The sequence below is a fragment of the Camellia sinensis genome, chromosome 9 (assembly GCF_055761805.1).
Source record: "Camellia sinensis isolate YWXY chromosome 9, ASM5576180v1, whole genome shotgun sequence".
NCBI lineage: Eukaryota > Viridiplantae > Streptophyta > Magnoliopsida > Ericales > Theaceae > Camellia > Camellia sinensis.
Window position 1 is genome coordinate 3,831,720 of NC_138969.1, and position 16,549 is coordinate 3,848,268.

The following is a 16,549-nucleotide window of genomic DNA, read 5'->3' on the forward strand; positions in this document are numbered from 1 at the left end:
ATAAAAGGTTAAGTAATGGACTTATTTATAGTGCTAGGTCATAATGAAATAAAGTCCCAAAGTCAACCCAAAAAATCAAGTCAAAATCCCAAAAAAATAGGCCCAAAATTGGACTGAAAATCTAGAAAAAAGTCTATAGGGGTCGACCCTATGAAGAAACTTATGTTTGACAGCATGCAAGAGGGTCGACCCTTAGACAGTAGGGGGTCGACCCTATTTTCCAGCAACTAACACACAGACATAAGAGGGTCGACCCTCTCCCAGTCTGGTGTCTACCCTATTTTTCAGCAACACTCCCAGAATTTCACCAACAGGTAAGGGTCGACCCTTAGGAAGGCTGGTGTCAACTCTAGAATAGAATTTCTAAGTTTCCAAGGGACTTTTGACAAGAACAAGTGCGAACAACCAAACCCAACAAGTTTAAATCAGATTATACTCCTCCAAAACCAATCCATAACAACACCAAAGATTTTCAAAATAAAAATAAAGGATTCAAATATTCCCAAAAGCTTTGAAGGACACAAGTGTTACAGTTCGGGTGGTGATGTTGGTGAAGTTAATAGTTGAAATTGCATATGCCCCGAAGAATATCACTTTCAACAATGTCATCCGAGTACTTTGTGTCGTGGGAAAAGTGGATGAGGCATTGTTGGTATTAGTCTTCATGCGTTGAGGAAGTTTAGTCCCCACAAAGATTTCTTTCAATTAGTGAGTTCAATCGACGAGGCAGGCAGTTGAGTGCTTGTAATTTGTATGGTGCTGCATTGAAAATATGTGTAATTTTGAAGAGAGAGCCTAGAGATATTCAACTGAGAGAAAAACTCTTATTTGACAAGTTTAGATTCATATCATGATAGAGCAATCATAGCAAATAGAGAAATTAATAGATGCTCATTAATTTGTAATTCAACATCAATGGCTATAACAACAAAGCCTTTCTTTTAATACAAAATCAGCTATTTGCTATGAAATTTTTCTTAACAATGCAAATTTCTTTTGTTCTTGGCAAAACAGTTGAGGTTTGCATTTTATTTACGATCCAAGTCTAAATGGGGCGCGGTGTTTCATTCAAATGGACTGAGAAAATTCCAGTAGGAAAGATGATATGTATGTATATAATTGAAGAAGAAGAAGAAAAAGATCAATACCCGAACCACCAACTTCACCGCCACTGAACTCCATTACCGCCACCACCACCACCACCACCATCACTAGTTCTGTTACTACCTGGAACCATGTTCATCATCATGTTATAAGTGAAGAAAAAGAAGAAGAAGAATGAGAAAGATGGAGAAGAAATAAACAAAAAATGAATGTTTCAAAATTTTTAAAATTAGTTTTCAGACAACTTTTAGCATACCAAAACCGCCCATTACACGAAGAAGTGAGAAAGTGAGGTAGTGTAGGGCGAAGTAGAAAGTGAGGTGAAGAGAATGGCGAAAGAATGAAGTAGAATCGTCAAGAATCGAGAAAGATATGAAGTCCGAAAGATGGCTCGAAGAAAAGTTGAAAACGAGAAGAAAAGTCTTATTTATTTATTTATTTTTTATTAACTTTCGGAGCTTCGATAACATGTAAAAAGAGAAAGAACGAGACATGTGAGATGTGATACTAAAACTAGACCGTGAATTGAATCCAACGACGTAAAAATGAGGCGAAACGGAAGTATGACGAAGGGGATAGAAGGGCATGGTGGTTGCTGGTGGTGGTTTCCTGGTAGGAAATGGTGAGTCTGCATCTTTCTTTTGAAATTTAGGCCAAGTTTGGCAATTTGTAAAAAAGTCAAAAACTCAAAAATTTAAAAAGTTATCACTGTTCACCAAAAGTCAAAAATTACGATTGCACAACTCTCAATCTTAATTTTCTTCTACACACTAATTTCTACAATTTTTTAATACACATTTTTCTATAAAAAATCAAAAAGTTAACCCAAACATTCATATTTTTTCCTTTAATTTTTTAGTCTAAAAAGACAAAAAAATACACTTATTTAGGATACCTCAAACAACCCCTTAAAGTCAAAATGTAATTTTTTTTAACTTTTTCCGTTTCAAATCTGACGGCAGGGGCAAAATTGATAGTAACTTAAATAGTACATAGGTACGTGTGAAAATAAGAGTAGTCTGGAGGGTCATTGAAAATCGTGACAAAGTATAGAGGTAAAAATAAAATAATTTTTTAATTTTGATTAAGTAAGAATAGATGAGAATTTTCTGATTTGTCATTTGGAGTTTCACTCCTCTCATACTTCATTTTTGGTCTTGTAATTTTTTTTTTATACCAATTTTGTCCTAATCTCTGCCAATAATTAGTCATAAGAGTAGCTAATTAGTAATTAGCCAAATTTTTTTTTTTTTTTTTCCCAATAGCCTGTAAGGAAAATTGGCCATCTTTTTAACAATTAAAGTTAAAATAGTTTTTTTTTTTTTTTTTTGACTTATTAACTTTTTTTGGGGTCACATTATTTTTTATTTTTTCCCTTACTTATTTTTTTTCTTTTTTTTTTAAATAAAAAAGTTATTTTCTTTATTTTTTTTAAATAAAAAAAAGCAAAAAAGCGAATTTTTTACCAAACAATTTGTTCATCATCAGATATCCTCCTTCGTCAGTCTCTCTCTCTCTCTATCTCTCTCCCCAGACAGAGAGACAGTGCTCCGCGAGGAGGGAGGAGGGTTGTGTTAACTTAGAGGAAAGACAGACTATTGATTGATTTGGGCGTGGGTTTGGTAGGGGTTTAGGGTTGACTTAGTGAATTAGTAGTGGTAGTAGTAGTAGAGACTAGAGATGGAGATGGAGTTGGAGGTGAGAGTAGTTGCAGGGATTGAGAGCTGCTTCGTCTCTCTCCCGCTGCTTCTCCTTCAAACCCTACAGCAAACTCGCTCCTCAGGGTCTCTCCCCCACTTTCTCGCACTCGAGCTTCGCTCTCCCAACCAACATCTCTGGCACGTTGCCTGGTCTGGCTCTGCTTCTTCTTCCTCCTCAATTGAGGTACCTACCTACCTACCTCTATATCTTATTCCTCAATTTAAACTTCATTTTGATTGTTTTTTTGGTCTTTGTTATTATTTATGTAGTTTGTTTTCAAATACTACGTCTTTTCTGAATTTCAAATTTTTTACTTGTGGGGTTTTTTCCCCAAGTATCTTTACAAGTAAATACATTAGCTTTGCTACTATCTTTTGTTTTGTTTGATATACAATTGAGTTTCAATGTCGTCAACTGAATATCTTCAGGTTTTGATTTGCTAGTTTTGTGCTCCTACTAGGTCCCAAAAAAAAAAAACTATTTGCCTTTACTTTCAGTTTCAGAAACTAGTTTTCCTTTTTAGAAAATTCTGATGATGGAGTCAGTCATGAGTTTTGAATGAAACACAGGTATCGGATGACAAAGCAATTACATAATTTAGGGATTTTATTATTCTTTTTCTTTATATTTCATTTTCTAGTTTTATTTCTAGTTTATTTATTTATTTATTAAATTACTTCTTCTTCTTATTTTGCTTCTAAACCATTTTGGTATCAGACCCAGGTTGAGTTCATCACACTGCCATTTTTCAGTTGTTTCTTGAACTTCAATTTTTGCAAAACATGGAAAACTGTCTGGAATAATTTTTGTCAAAATGTGCATGAAACACATGTATTGCGTGTGCATCTTCTTCAACTATCATATAAGACAATCAAGATGGAAACACTCAGTTTGTTTATGAAAGAAAATGTACTGCATTGTTTTCACTAGGTTTCATACAATGATGTTTCTCGGTTTCTATATTGGTAAGAGCTCTTATAAGTAAATTTTCTCATTTATTTTATTTTCTTTAAATGCGAATGTAGATTGCTCAACAATATGCAGAATGCATTTGTCTGCCAGATCATACTACTGTTCAAGTGCGAGCTGTTGCTAATCTTCCTAAAGCTACTCTGGTCACGATAGAACCCCACACCGAAGATGATTGGGAAGTTTTGGAGCTTAATTCGGAGCATGCAGAGGCAGCTATTCTAAATCAGGTGAAAAATGGCTAAGATTTGTTGATTTGGGGTTTGAGTAGATAAGTTAGAGGTCATAGGCTTTGGGCTTTTGAAGGGGTTTAAAAAGTTTGGTTTTTAAAGTAGTTGGTCATGGAGCTTTCAGATTTAACAGTTGCAGGAAATTCTGTAAAGAACGAATTTTAGGGAGTGGGTGTTAGATTAAATGTTAAAAGGTAGGAGAAGGGGCTTGCTAGGCTAGGGTTTGGTGATGAGCCTGGGGCTCTTTGATGGTTGTAAATAGTGAATCCATAAACAGGAATGTTGCTGTTAAAGAAAGCAGTTGAAGAAGAAGGATCGATGTAATCGAACAAGAAAGAGGTCAAGTCTGGAATTTTGTATAGACCATATTTTGGGTTTTGGCTAATGAAGTTTATGGTGAGTTTGAGTCCGAATTTCGTGTCTCATATAAGTTGGCTGTTTGCTAGTTTTTTAAATATATGTTTTATTAGGTCTTATGAGTTGGGGTTATTTTGGTGAGTTCCATATTTAGACAAGGCTGTAGGTTTGGTCTACAGGTAGTGTTTGTAACGCCTCAACCCCTTCACACGTCATCGATATTGTCCGCTTTGGGCCATACCCGCACGGATTTGTTCTTTCCAGGGGGTCACCCATCCCAGAACTGCTCCAGCCTAAGCACGCTTAACTAGGGAGTTCTGTTAGGGATTTCACCACCTGGAAAAAGGCCTCAATGCTATATAAGGGTTTAGGTTTTTACTTTTATAGCTTAAGAACTCTCCCTTCATTCCCGATGTGGGACACCGGGACCTTACAATCACTTCCCTTTAGGGCTGCACGTCCCCGTGCAATAGCCTGCCAGCTCACAAGCCCGCCCACATGTATCGAGAGACGCCAGGGGCCCACAATCGGTACTCCGGAGAGTCGGCTCTGATACCATTTGTAACGCCCCAGCCCTTCACACGTTATCGATATTGTCCGCTTTGTGCTTACGCCCGCACGGATTTTATTCTTTTCAGTGGGTCACCCATCCTAGAATTGCTCCAGCCTAAGCACGCTTAACTGGAGAGTTCTACTAAAGATTTTACCACCCGGGAAAAGGCCTCGATGCTATATAAGGGTCCAGGTTTTTACTTTTATAACCTAGGAATTCCTTTTCCATTCCCGATGTGGGATACCGGGACCTTACAATATACTGTCACGTCCCAAAATTTGGACAATTAAATATTAAATTAGGATTAAACCCTAATTAATATTCCATCATCCAAATCCTAGGGGTGAAACAAAAAAACTAAATGTTCTTGTCACCATAAGGTTTAAGTAAATTCAATGCTTAAAAAAAACAAGGGATATAAAAAAAATAATAATAATAAACGCCAACCAAACTATCCATCATAGATTTATAACTATCCAACACCTCCAACATTAAAGTAACAGCAACTAGTCAAAATAACTTAAATAATGTAAAGTTGAAAAATAACCCTCATTGTCAAATTGTCAAAATACTAAGGAAGACATGTCCTACGAGCATAGTTATTTCTCGTCACCACTGTAGCCCTAACTAATCTTGCAAAGGAAGTTCGGCTGTGTTCAAACAGAACGCACCTGTGTTGCCAAAAGACAAAACGGGTCAATATATAAGTATACTAATATGAGTATAAGATTTGATACCCACGTGTCTACCAAATACAAACAAAAGTACATTTAATTATTGTTACGGGCATAGTTGTCAAATCAGGATTCGTATCGTGAATCGAAATGGCCTCGTACCGAATCGCGAATCGAATCGAATCGTGAATCGTAAAGATTCGGTCACTTTTTCTAAATTACTTAAAAACATATATCTACATATTTAAATGTTAAATATATCTTATGAATATAAAATATTTATACTTAAATCAACAAAAATGTTATTTTGAATGATAATCGCGTAATTTAATAGGTAAGAAGTTAATAAAGGTTCCTATGTAAAATCACTATCTTACCTTTTTTTTTATTTTTTAGATATTTTTTATCAACCATTCTTAATAAAAATAATAACCAAATAGACAAATTATTAATTTCTAAAGTAACAATAGTTTACAACGATATTGATATTTGGACAATAAGTATATATACTTTTCTAAGTAAGAGTGAACAAATAATAAGAAAGAATTATTTAGGATATTTTATTTTAAAGCCTAAAACATTTTAAAAAGTATAACTGACCCCACACATGTAATATTCAATTTAATAAAATAGTAATAGATAATTCATAGTGTAACTTTAATCTTAAATATCTTTAGAAGATATATTACAATTTTTTGAAGGGGAAAAAAATGAGAAGTTAAAAATATGTTAGGTCTGACTGAATCTGACTGAATCCTATAAAAAACTCCATGATCACTAAAATAACAACAAATCATATATACATGTTGGTTATTTTGGTATTAAATGTTATTAGAAGTTGTATTATGTCATTTTCACTCAAAAGATGGAAAAAATGAGTCGAAAACAATAATTTCAAAAATTGCATGAATCGTAAAAAGTGAATCGAATCGTGAATCGATTGTGAATCGTGTGATTCACTAGAGATTCACTTCCAAAATGGATTCACTCATAGATTCGTATCGATTTTGCAAAAATTGCGTATCGAATCGTGAATCGAATCGCGAATCGTAAGATTCTGATAACAGAGGTTACGGGACAAGACAAGTAGTTCCATCCGCACCGAAACGAATAGATAATTTCCCGAGATACGGTGACATTTAGTTTATTGCCCGTACAACTAAATATAAATTGAGTATAAAATAAATGAAATAAAAATAAAAATATGGTGGGTTAGCCCTGTATAAAAAGTTAAAAAAAAAAAGTAAAGTTAGTATAATTTAATCATAAGTCAATTACTAAAGAAGTATAAAAACACCCTGTTTCATGTTTAAATAATTCGAATTGACCAAAACTCAAAGAACAAAAGTTATACAAAATCGAATTTACTAAAAGGGACGTGGACGAATTTAGTAGAAACTGAACAGGTTGGGAGAAAAACTTAATAGAAGAATATAGACGAAATTCGATCAAAAAATCTGGAACTGAAAACTGAAAGAAACTGCCTTAAGATGATTTTTTTGAGAAAAGTTCAAAACACGAAAAGTGTTTAGAATAATGTTTTACTTCAGTTTATGCGAAATAAAAATGAGCTCGTTTCGTGGGTTAAAACAGCATTTAAAATTTGCATTGCTAAAATGAATAAAAACTATTGTAAACAAGATCAACCGATTACAGATTCTAATTGATCTTTTTAGCACAAAGTTAAAATACAAAAATTGTCAAGAATTACATATACACGCCTCTGCCCAAATTTCATAACTTATCAAGGTTGTTTACTATTTTTTGAGATGTATAAATCAAAGCAATTCAACCTATACCAATAAGTTCATATTTAATTCTTTGTACCTTAATTCCACCACTTGGGCCCTTTACTTCCGGCCTACACATATATCCCATGTGCCTCCCGTATATTTGACACTGCTCCAAAGCTAAATTTGTCTCGGGGATATCGCCCCGAGTTTGACCCACACTCCCCGTATGGTTAGCATATACGTACGCGCGTAAATCAAAGTACTCGTCTACTCATGAAAACGATGCAACAATATATATATACAAAATCTCTCATCTACTCATGAGAACAAACATAACAATGTTAAGATTAAGGCATTTAAATAAATCTCATAATCCACACTTTTTTTTATACACTCTTTCTCACCAATACTCAAATAAAACATTAATCCATGGAGTCATGGTGAAGTATAAGAAATTTATCTATGGGTTCTAAGTTTATTTTAATTTTATATATCCATGAGTGTGATTACAACCATAAAATAAATATATATAAAAATCATAAACCTGACATACACAACTAATTAAAATAATTAAAATCAATCTATCATCTTTATATAAATACAAAATCAAACCAATATCAAATAAATATAAATAAATAAAAACAACAAATTAAATATAAATTAAGGGAAGTGGGTTTTGTACTCACAATATTTTTTTGAAGATCAAAGAATCACTTAAACAATTAATTGAGCCACCAAAACCCTAATCGTTTTTTCTCCTTTTCTCCTCTGCCGTCCCTGTCTCTCTCTCTCTCGACTTGTTGCTGTGAGCCCTTATTTATTTATTTTATTTATTTATTTATTTTTTTTCAATCCCTCTTTGTGGCTGCTTCTCCTCTTGGAACTTCACTTTTGTGTTTAAACCCAGGTATAGTACATTATATCTAATTTACTATTATATTTATATTATACAAATATAACATACATAAATATGATATATATTTTATCAATATATAAAATATATTGTTTTTTTATATATAAAATATAATAATATATAAATATTCAAATTAATTATATATAATTAACTATCACATTAAATTAATTAAACAACATATTAAATTAACTAAATATCACATTAAATTCTCATGTAACCAAACAATTAATGAAGTCCAAAAATAAAATAAGGTAATAATAATAATAATCAATCATGACTTAAGAAAATTAGGGTCGCTACAGTGTTTTGTCAAGTTATATTTTTCAGTCTTACATTATGTTGGGTTTAGATTATTTGGACTATTCAAATAATGATATTTCCTATTTTTGGAGTTATGATCTTAGTACAAGTGATGCAGAATGATTAGGGACAACAGCAATAGTGGGTTTTTGGGGTTGGTTTTAATTGGATTTATAGCTGAAATTGCAATAAGGTGGCTTTTTCTACATGGACAACACCTTGAGATGTTATCTTCTTACTGGATGCTAATTTGGGGAGGGGTAAAGTTTGATGGAATGGTGTTTTATGCCCATGTGGGCAGCAAGGAATTGTGCTTACCTCCTATTGTTGCATTGTACAAGAGATTTGGGGATTGGTATTCCCATTGTTTGAAGTTGAATGGGTGATGCTCATGATAGTTAGGAAGCTATTTACTTGTTGGAGCGGGGGAAGAGGTAAACTAGAGGAAAAGATAGGAGGGCTTGGGAGGCTGCTCTTTATATTTGACATGGTGCTTTTGGAGATATGGGAACATGAATATTTTGAAGGCTTGGAGTGTTTTATTCATTGTTTGAGAGAAATGTCAGTTGTCTCATACTATTTTTGGCTTAGAATTGCTTTTCCTTTCTCTTTGCATTCTTTTGTTGATTTTTTGGGGGTCCGGTATTTCCCTGTAAACACATATATGGGACATTTATATGAAACGGATTTTTGTATACGTCACTTTGTGCCCTTAATTTTTGGTGATATCTCTAATAAAAATGCTACCTGGAAAAAATTGAGCTTTCACATGTTCTGTTAACTGCTGTTTGAGTTATTTAAAATTGTTACAATTTATCATATGCTACCTTTTTTTTTTTTTGGTACCTTTCTCTCTCTCTCCTAGAAACTTATATTTTTTTTTTAGCCATGCTGTTGAATTTTTTTTTTGTACCTTTCTCTCTCCCCTTGAAACTTATATGTTTTTTTTAGCCATGCTGTTGAAAGTACTGGAGAGTTGTCCCCTTAATTAAACATTGATATAAATTTTTTGTAAACTTTTTACTGATAGGCAACTGTTACAACATGCAGGTTGGGATTGTTCATGAATCTATGAGATTTCCTTTGTGGTTGCATGGTCGAACTATCATTGTGTTTTTTGTAGCTTCTACCCTTCCTAAGAATCCAGTAGGTAAGAAGATACCTACCACTTGCATGTTATTTATATGCTCGTACTTGCTATATAGTTATGCTTAAGCTGATAGACCTGGTCATGTGTTGGATGATTGTCACTTTCCTCACACATGAAGCAACACGTGATTCTACTTTATTTTGTTTGTAAATGGCACAACCTGATGGTCATGTTTATCATCTTTTGAATAATTTAAAATCAGAGTGCAAGTGATGGTGCATGACTTGGAATGAGGTCTGGAGCACTACGAACCCTATGTTATGTGAGCTTCTGCCAAGGGTTGGCTCTTATGAAATACATCTCTTCTTTAGATCCCACATCCTGTAACAAAAATCTTCATTTCCATCGCTCACAAAAATACATGGAGCACTTTATCTTTAAGCTTGGATATCTGCTGCTTGGATACATGTGCAAAAGATTTGCAGCAAAACACTCCTAGGCTGGAGTAACAAACATCCTTGCCGGACCAAACCCTTTCTGGTTTCTCAAAATTTAGGGAGTTGATGGAGATCCATTGATTAGGTAACAGGTAGTGTGAACAACTTTACCCCAAAATGGTTTGGGCAATTTAGTCATTTTGAGCATGCGTTTAACTTTCTACATAATGGTATGGTTCATCCTTTCTACAACATCATTGTGCTGTGGGGGTGCTAGAAACATTCTTCTCATGACGGATACCATGATTAGTATACTATACTTCAAACTCATTAGAAGTGTACTTTTCTCCATTATTTGTACGGATACACTTTAATAGTTTTCCAGTCCCTCTATCCACCATGGCATGAAATCTCTGAAAATGCTGAAACACCCGCTCTTTTGTCTTCATGAAATACACTCACACTTTTCATGAAACATCATCAATAAAGGTTATAAAATATCTATCGATATCTAATGTCTCCATCTTTTCGGGACCACATACATCAAAGTAAACTATACTCGACAACTTTGATCTTCTTTTAGCAATGGAACAAAAAGTGGCTTTGTGATGCTTACCGAATAGACAATAATCACCAGGGTTTGGGCAATACCTTTGGCAAAGGGAATAATGAACTTCTAAATTCAGGACTAGCAAGATGTTGCACATTGCATATTTTCATTTGTATTTTATTACAATTAGATACATGCATTGCAAAATTATGTCTGACTTGTGATGTTTTTGTAGTGCAACTGGTGCCGGGTACTGAAGTTGCTGTTGCTCCAAAGAGGCGGAAAAAAATCAATGACTCTTACGAGGATTCCTCCACACAATCTTCAAATAAGGAGCACTCTATGGGAAAGGCACTACTGCGTGTCCAGGATCCGGATGGTAGATTGATGCACAAGTGTGAGATCAATGGTGTTGAGATGGGGGTGGTGCTCACTTCTGTCATCTTCATTCATCCAGAAACAGCCAGAAACTATTCACTTGATTCTCAGTCAGTAGTTATAATGCCCAGATTATTATCAAAGGAGAGATTTAAAGATCATGAAACTGATACTCTAAAAAACAGTTCTACTGCGAAGCAAGTTAATGGTGGAATTCTAACTAACAAGAAGGATTGTCATGAGGCAGTTGTTCATCTTTTGATTTCAGAATCGGTGGCTAAAGGACATGTAATGCTTTCTAAGTCTCTTCGTCTATATTTAAGAGCAAGCTTACGCTCATGTACGTTAATCCTTCCAAGAGCCAAAGTAAAGTTTGTCCTATTTAATGTACATCCAGTTTAGTCTGCATTGTTTATTCTAGTTGCATAGTTTTATTCAAGGTTGATTGGCCTTGGTGATTAACTGCTTTTCATAAGTTTTATCTAGCGTGCGTATTTACTTTACTTTTCATTCTGTAATGGATTATGTAGAAATTTAATGTATAAAGAGAAATAGAGAATTGTATTATTGATTGATATGTTGATTTTTATTACAATGATTCATGATTTCTATATATAGAAGAGGGTGAGTGTGTAGTAGGTAAGGAGTAGGTGAAGTGGAGGTGGTAGTGGTGTAGTGGGTTAGGTTTAGTGGAGTAGGTGAGGTGGTAGTGGTGTAGTGGGTTAGGTTTAGTGGATGAAGTAGGTGGAGAGTAGGTGGATTTTAACAGCCCCCCGCAAACTCAAGGGGGATAGGAACTAACCAACTTGAGTTTGGAGAGAGTAACAAAACAAGAAAATACATAAAAATAAAAGAGGATAAGAGACATTGTATGGTCGTGTCAGACCATTGGTGAAGACACTGGATGGTGGTGTCATAACGTTGTAGAGGACACTGTATGGGGGTGTCATAACCATGTAGAGGACACTGTATGGTGGTGTCATAACGGTGTAGAGGACACTGGATGACGGTGTCAGACCGATGTAGAAGACAGTTTATGGGGTCATGTCGGACCGTTGTAAAAAACAGTTTACGGGGTCATGTCGGACCGTTGTAACAGACACTGTTGTGACAGTTGTTGTGACAGTTTACGGAGTCTTGCTGGACCCTTGTAGAAACTAACCGGAATCAATGTCGGGACAGTTTATAGAGTCTTGTCGGACCCTTTGAAGGAGCGAACCGGAATCAATGTCGGGACAGTTTACTGAGTCTTGTCGGACCCTTGAAGGAGCTAACCGGAATCAATGTCGGGACAGTTTACAGAGTCTTGTCGGACCCCTGAAGGAGCTAACCGGAATCAGTGTCGGGACAGTTTACAGAGTCTTGTCGGACCCTTAAAAAGGCGCACTCTGCCCAATCTTTCAAAAAGGCGTGCCATCAAAAGGCGTGCCCAATCCATAAAAAGGCGTGCCAGATATGATGGCGAGACACGTGAGTGCCTTGGCTGGCGCGCCCGTTTGTCGTCTGGCGTCAAGTGGCGCGCGATACGCGTGGCTGCCTCGGCTATTTAACCAAGGTTGATGCTAAGGCTGAGGCAGACAAAAAACTTCTGAAAATCCTCTGAAAAAACTCTTCCTTTACTGAGAGAGAAACTCTGTAATACTCTGTAACCAACCCGTCTCTGAAACACTCAGCAACATGGCCTCTTCTTCCCGTCCAGCTACCCAGAACATGGCCTCCTCTTCCCGTAGTCTGCTCACGCTCTTTCCAGAACTGAACGAGTCCACAAGAGAAATAACTGGTGCGGTGGCCAGTGAACCTCAACCAAACACCTCTGGTTTTGCTCCGTTGAACTTTCCGATGCGGTCGGTGGAGCAAAAAATGGCGGTGCAAACTGATATTGAGGCCAATCAGTATACTCTGAAGTCATGTGTGGAAACCATGACTGCGGTCACAAACTTGTCGCACCGACTGCAGAGCAAGACAAATGAGGTGCAACAGTTAAACTCCCAGCTGGCTCTGCTCCAACGCATGTATAAGGATGCGCGAGCAGAGATAAGTGTGCTAAAGACAGAAAACAAGGAGCTGAAGCGGAAGGCCACCGTGATGTTCCGATTTGGAGGTCCACCATATGCTGTAGTGGAGGAGCAGGGAGGAGGAAACTTGCTTGGTGGTCTAGGAAGCACGGAGGCAACACCGTCAAGGGCCGCCCAGGACGGAGGCAAGAAGAAAAGACCGGCGGCAGAGTAGAGAAGAAAAATCCCACTGTGCCGATTTGTGTTGGTTTGGTTTTGTTTTTTTGTTTTTTTTTGTTTTTTTTTTGTGTGTGTAAAATTGTGATCGGGGTTGAGCCCTGAGATGAATAAAATATGGTTTGGTGTGCAAAGCTATATGGTAGGAATGGAATTTGAAAAAGATTAAAAATAATGTGAAAGAAAAAATAAAGAAAGAAATAATAAGAATATATTTGAAATCGGCAATGGTGTTCGGTATATAAAAATAGATATATATATATATATATATATATTTTTGTTTTTTGGGTTTAATAATAATAATAATAATAATAATAATAATAATAATAATAATAATATATTAAGGAGGAAAGCATGTGCGCGGGTGAGAGTTGTATAGAAAAGAGATAAAGATAGGTGTGATAAAGAAAAGAATGGTGGTGGATATGATTAAAGTGGGTCTGGTGGAGAGAAAAAGTAACCTGAGAGAGAGGGAGTGGGTTGATTAAGAAAAAACAAACAAAAGTTTTTGATCATAAAGTGCATGTGGGAGACCACGGGAAGTGAGGTAGAGAGAGAGAGAGAGTAGTGTGCTTTTGTGCTTGTGTGTGTGTGTATATTTGTGTAGTTTTTTTCCAGCCGAGAAGGAGAGAAGATGAGAGTGCAGGTTGGGGCTGGTGCCTCCTCCTCTTCCTCACCAGCTTCTTCTTTGGGCTTTGCTGGTTCCTTCTTCGCTTCTTTCTTTGGCTCATCCTTAGGCTTTGGTTTTGCAGCTTCTTTTGGTGGGGAAGGCTGCTTTGTAGACTGAACAGGTGGAACTTTTTCCGTCTGTTTAACCTCACCCAATATCTTGCTGAAATTTGCTTGATTAACCATGGTCCAGAAGTATCTCTCAACATGAGGGAACTCAGAGGTAAAGCTCGTAGTCATGAGCCGAGTGAATCCCAAATACAAATTGCATGTCATGATAATATCAGCCAGGGTCACAGCATGCCCAACCAGGTAAGTGTTTGAAGCCAAATATGTATTCAAAGCACCAAGACCTCTCTTCAATGCAGAAATAGCAGCTTCCTCAGCTGGAGGAAGGTAAACAGTGTGTCCCATTCTTGGTCTAAACCAGTTCAAAATATTGGCGTCAACCTCCAGTGATGCAAAGTCAATCCACTGCTCAACATGGGCACATTCTGTTAATGAAGAGCCACAAAGAGGATTGTCAGACTTCAAGCGAGCAACATATCGTGCTATGGCATTGCTCTCAAAGATGGGCCCATCAGGAGTTTCCAGCACAGGAACCTTCCCAATAGGGTTCATCTTAATAAACTTTGGGGTTTTATTTGACACACCCATCTCAAAATTCTGGGCAAGTTCAACTTGGACACCACTGTACTCTGCAGCAATGAGTGTCTTGAAAGCATTTTTGTTTGTTTTCCCTGCATGCAAGATCAGCGCCATTTCTTAAGGGAAAAACGATTGCTTTTTTTGATATCGGATCGTAGAGTACGAGCGATCTTCCGAAAACAAGAAGCTTTGCGAGTGAAGAGAGAAAGGAGAGAGAGAGAGAGAGCTTAGAGTTCTCTTCTTGCAGAGTTACGGCTGTGGAGAGTGGAAGGTATGTGTAGAAAATTCCAGCGGGCAGCAAAGGCAAAGTTGCCGGCCGGCTGCCCGCCGGTGAGAAAGAAATACAGGCCTAAATCTTATGGCTCTGATACCATGTAGAAATTTAATGTATAAAGAGAAATAGAGAATTGTATTATTGATTGATATGTTGATTTTTATTACAATGATTCATGATTCCTATATATAGAAAAGGGTGAGTGTGTAGTAGGTAAGGAGTAGGTGAAGTGGAGGTGGTAGTGGTGTAGTGGGTTAGGTTTAGTGGAGTAGGTGAGGTGGTAGTGGTGTAGTGGGTTAGGTTTAGTGGATGAAGTAGGTGGAGAGTAGGTGGATTTTAACAGATTATTCTATTCCTCTGGTCAACAACACAAACAAAATGGAATAAATTTGAAAAATTGAAGAGAAATTTCTGCTGCATGCTTAGTAGCTGTTTTTCTTATGTTTTTAAAAATGTTTTCCCTTGTGTGGAAAATTTCACTTTTTATATTAAGATAGGTTCCTTTTCACATTGGAAGTTTTGGAATTAGGTGACAAATTAACTTCATCAGAATTGGACAGTTTTGAGTGAAATTTTAATATAGCCTAAAGTTGAGAATTTGTTCTTGTTTGCATGTGGTTGTGTTTTGCACTGAAATTACCATGGGTGACTACTCAACCAGAGCATGCAACATTTCCTTGTACGGCCTGCATCTGGTTGTGAAGATTGTTCTCGTCGAGGTTGTAGACCTTAGTGGTAACCTAAGAAGCACAAAAATAGACATGTGATGTGACACAACACGGACATGCCGACATGGAAATTTTCAAAAACATGTAAGACATGACACATGGGGGACACGTACAAAATATGTAATTTTATTTATTATATGTCATATATATGAATATATCATTCCAAAACAATAAATAATGAAATATAACGCTAATTTTTATAAATTGATGTTTTTTTTTTTCCCTCTTTATCATTGTATTCTAAGTTATTTTGTTTTAACTTATAATTAGTTTTGTGCGTGTCTAATCAATGGACACGTGTGTTTAAGCAATGGACATGTGTGGCCTCTTTTTTATTCTTTTTATTTTAAATAAGACACAATTGGATGAGTGTCGAACACTGTGTCCGATGAGTGTTGGTGTCCGACATGGACACACCACCTTTTTAGAAGTATCCATGCTTCTTAGGTGGTAACCTCTGATTTGCATGGTTGGTTTAATTTTAGATCAAATCATGGTGGATTTTGTATTGGATGCCATGTCCTGTAAGCCACATAGAACATAATTAGCATCTTAGTGTATTAATCACATAGCCTTCATGCTATGCTGGTGGTAGGTGTTGTTTTCAGGGAGTTGGAGATGTAGAGGGTGATGCTTGGGAGGTCGTTCGGGAGAGTGGGTGTGCAACTGTACAGGAACGATGAAAAATTGTCTCTTAACACGTTGAAGTGGTGACTGCTTTTATATAGCTAATGTTCAGTTTTCTCTCCAGTTAATTTTAATCATTTCAACATTTCCATGTGTTGGTGCCATTATAATTAGACATTGCTTTTATTTTATAAACAGATAGGGAGTACATGCGATAATCACTATTGTAATTAGACCTTCATATTTTAATCAGGTAAGGAGTACATGCAGAAATCACTGCTTTTTGAAGAAAAAATAAATAACTACCAAATATTTTGTGCACACATACTACAAAATATTTTTACTATTAATTAATAGTTAACTTTTATTTGTCCCCAGAATAT

The 16,549-nt window shown here is 36.2% G+C and overlaps 1 protein-coding gene and 1 pseudogene across 2 annotated transcripts in view; one reads left to right on the top strand and one right to left on the bottom strand.

Moving 5' to 3' along the window:
- Positions 1 to 2,568: 2,568 nt before the first annotated feature.
- The window catches only part of LOC114286734 (peroxisomal ATPase PEX1), a 32,202-nt gene continuing 18,221 nt past the window's right edge, over positions 2,569 to 16,549 (top strand). Inside the window, exons 1-4 of the mRNA XM_082886003.1 lie at positions 2,569 to 2,988; positions 3,831 to 4,004; positions 9,585 to 9,684; positions 10,847 to 11,329. Of these exons, the coding sequence (XP_082742129.1) occupies positions 2,785 to 2,988; positions 3,831 to 4,004; positions 9,585 to 9,684; positions 10,847 to 11,329 (961 nt within the window). The 5' untranslated portion in view covers positions 2,569 to 2,784. The remainder of the gene's footprint in view (positions 2,989 to 3,830; positions 4,005 to 9,584; positions 9,685 to 10,846; positions 11,330 to 16,549) is intronic.
- Positions 13,524 to 16,543, bottom strand: LOC145798455 (elongation factor 1-gamma pseudogene; annotated as a pseudogene). Its single transcript, XR_014339322.1, has one exon. The product of XR_014339322.1 is annotated as an elongation factor 1-gamma pseudogene (transcript).